This window comes from Hipposideros armiger, unplaced genomic scaffold (genome assembly GCF_001890085.2).
Source record: "Hipposideros armiger isolate ML-2016 unplaced genomic scaffold, ASM189008v1 scaffold_831, whole genome shotgun sequence".
In the NCBI taxonomy this organism is placed as follows: Eukaryota; Metazoa; Chordata; class Mammalia; order Chiroptera; family Hipposideridae; genus Hipposideros; species Hipposideros armiger.
The window spans coordinates 256156-259257 of record NW_017732181.1 but is presented as its reverse complement, the minus strand read 5'-3'; the positions used below and the strand labels follow the sequence as shown (position 1 = coordinate 259257).

The window sequence follows — 3102 nt, the reverse complement described above, 5'->3', positions numbered from 1 at the left end:
GAGAGAGAGAGAGAGAGAGAGAGAGAGAGAGAGAGAGAGAGAGACCGACCGAGAGATTGATTTCTATTGAGGGCATATATCTTTTTTTTTTCTAAGCTCTAGCAGTTCTTAGTTATTTTTTTTAAGTCATAGATGCCTGATGAGAGGTATAACTCCTTTCCCCACTAAAATGAACATATATACATGCAAAACTTTCATACAATTTCAGGCAGACCACAGAGGTGGCCAGTTGAGAACACCTATTCTAAGTTAAGCAAGTATGGTTAGGGGGAGAGTCCCTTGAGTCTGGGCATCCCCAGTGCTCAGCTGAGGGGGCACCAAAGTGGGCATGGGCGTCAGGCCCTGACCCTGCAGCAAGGCTGGGTTCTCCCTGGATGCCCTGTGGTGAGGAGGCCAGAAGTGAGAGGAGGCTGCACCAGGATGCACCTCTCAAGCCAGGTGGTAGCTGCAGACAGTGTTAGGATCAATGTTAACTTGTACATCGTGGATGAGGGCAGAGAAGGCAGACCTGGGTGCTTCCCCCAGCTATCACTTCTCCAGGCTTCATGGAAACCCACAGCTGCAGGGGTAGGTGGGAACAGAAATCCCTTCTACGCATCCCTGAGTTAACTCTGTGGGAATTGGGAGGATGGAGGGAAGGCAGAAGCCACAGGCACCTACTCAGGTTAGTCACCTGAGTAAAGGTGGCATTTACCACCTTGGTCACCTGTCTACGTATACCTTTGGAGTGAGCAACAGAGTCAGATGCCTGACTGCAGGAGATGAGAGGTTTTGGCATATGGGAGGGGGTAGAGGGGCAGCACCTTTCTCCCTTCCCTCTTGACAAGGCGGAGAGGATGGGACGGTTTCTGCATCCCTCACGCACTCAGCTGCCTCTGCCTTAATAGACTTGAATCTAATACAGCGGAAGGTGTTCAGAACAGCCATCAAGTAAGAAGAGGTTCACACAGCAGTCAAACAAGACTTTGGGACATTAAATACATGTCTTTTTTTTTAAAATGTGAACTCTTGCTTTCCAAGTTTTTTTTTTTTAAAGATTTTTATTGGGGAATTGGGGGGATGGGAACAGTGGTGGGGAATTGGGGAAAGGGGAACAGACAAGTTGCTGTCGTTTTCTTCAGTCTAGTTGTGGAGGACGTTGCTTCACTGGCCTAAGTTGGCACCATCATTGTGCTCTTCCCCGGCGAGGCAGATCAGTCGCCAGCTTCTGGACGGCTGCTCATTGCGGCTGCTGGCCACTCACGCTGCCTGCTGACTATACACGGTAGCCCATGGCAACCCACTGCAGCAGGGGCTGCAGACTACCGCCATCGCCGGCGACTCAAAGCAACCCAGCTCCAGGTTGAGCTGTTGTTCAGCATCTTAGCTGTAGAGGGCAGTGTCACTGGCTCTCATATGTGGGATCCGAACCGGGGCCCTCTGGCGTCCCAAGCCAGTTCTTAACCATCGCGCCACTCGGCCGGCCCAATACATGTGTTTTTTAAATCAAACAAAACAAGATTGTTTTGCTTTTATTTTATCAAATTGCAAGTTAATTCAAAAGCAGAAAAAGTAATAGATAATTTGCATAAAAAGGCTAAGATTAAACGACTAGTCATCTCTGTCAGGACTAATTCATAAATCATGTGAAAAATTCCAGTTATAAATATTAAATATATTAAATAAATATTAAAACAGGTTAGTATTTTTAGGAAGTTGCTATTTGGCTATAAGCAGTAGAAGCATTTTCTTTGTGTTATAAATAAATATAATGAAATTAATGAGACCTTTTGGGTTTTTCTCTGTCACTTAAATTCTTCTTCACTCAAATGAAAATGGCATCATTTTATTTTCTCAATAGAAAAGTAATGTATTATTGATTTTTTAAAAAATGAACAGAAAAGTTTAAGGAAGTCAGACAATCTCACTACCTGTATCCTTTTCTGAGATCTTTCCTCCCATTTCGTATAAGGATGCAGGGGAAATGCTGGACCTTCATGGCTGGTGGGTCATGTGGAAGGGAGAGACGGTTGGACAGGATAAGTGAAACAAGCTATTCCTCAGAGAGGAAGAAAAGACCAATGGACATGGGAGCAGATGCAGTTTCTGCTTGTAACTAAAGAAAGGCAAATCCCAACCACAAGGAGAAGCTATCCCCGATTTCTGGGATTGGCAGAGGAAAATGAGTGGCAGGACCTGATGTGGTGAGGACGGAAAGTGGTGGGCCGGCTCCAGCCGCACTGCTGGTGGGAGTGGTAATTGGGGTCCTGAGCTCACCAGTGACGTGGCCCTCACGTGAGTAGAAGCGACGTGTGCAGACGCCCTTCTAATCCTGGTCTTCGTTTGGTCCGGTTGCCATCTGCCTATTGCCCCAAGGGCGGGCGGGCCTGTGGCCAGGAAAGGAGGAGGAGGTAACTGTCCGGATCCCAGCAGATCTGTGCGTGGAACGGGCGCTGCCTGGGAGATCCCTGAGGTGCAGGTAGTGGAGGGTGGAGATCGAAGAGGGACAAGGCTTTCTTTCCCCAAAGACTTGCACTATCCCCTGCCCTTCCAAGATCAAAAATGTTGGACATTGGGGGCTGTATTCCAGGGGAGACCCCAGATCAGGAGGGTTTCGAGAAACCTTTGGCTTCCAGGGCCTGGAATCAGGAAGGGCACTTTGTTTGGATTCCTGCCCTGTGTGCTGGTCCATCTACCAAGCCAGAATTTGGAGGCTGTGCGTATGTTATTCCTCTTGTCTTTCAGTAGGGCGCTGTACTACTCGGAGCAGAAGATCTGCCCTGAATCCCTGCATGTCAGTGCAAAGGGGGAATTGCCCCGTGGCCCCGAGAAAGGCGGGGATGGCTTAAGTCCTTACCTTAACTTGGGCCCATCAATCAATGACTCTCCAGCTATCTCCCTGCTGTTTTTTGTAGGAAAAAGGATGTGACAGCACCTACAAGAAAAATTGTTGTCATTGGGGGTGGGACTGCATCGGGGAGGGGGATCGAAGAATTCTTTAAGTCTTTATCTCTTCTAGTTTTCCGTAGTCCCTCGCCCCGCCTCCCTTCTTTCCAGTTGTCCCAAAGGGGTGTGGTTTTTGCTGGGAAAATGGCCGACCGCTGAGAGTGGAGGGTAGGGGTT

General features: G+C 48.3%; 1 protein-coding gene across 9 annotated transcripts in view; it reads left to right on the top strand.

Annotated features, from left to right (window-relative positions):
- The first annotated feature begins 1712 nt into the window (after positions 1–1712).
- The window catches only part of ARMCX1 (armadillo repeat containing X-linked 1), a 4761-nt gene continuing 3371 nt past the window's right edge, over positions 1713–3102 (top strand). For 2 of the 9 annotated variants that reach the window (XM_019629195.1, XM_019629201.1), the window contains exon 1: positions 2468–2699. Coding sequence is in view for 1 of the 9 variants with exons in the window: in XM_019629201.1 (XP_019484746.1) it covers positions 2542–2699 (158 nt within the window). In the remaining 8 variants the exon portion in view is untranslated. The other 7 variants (XM_019629200.1, XM_019629193.1, XM_019629197.1 and 4 more) reach the window with 7 other exon arrangements.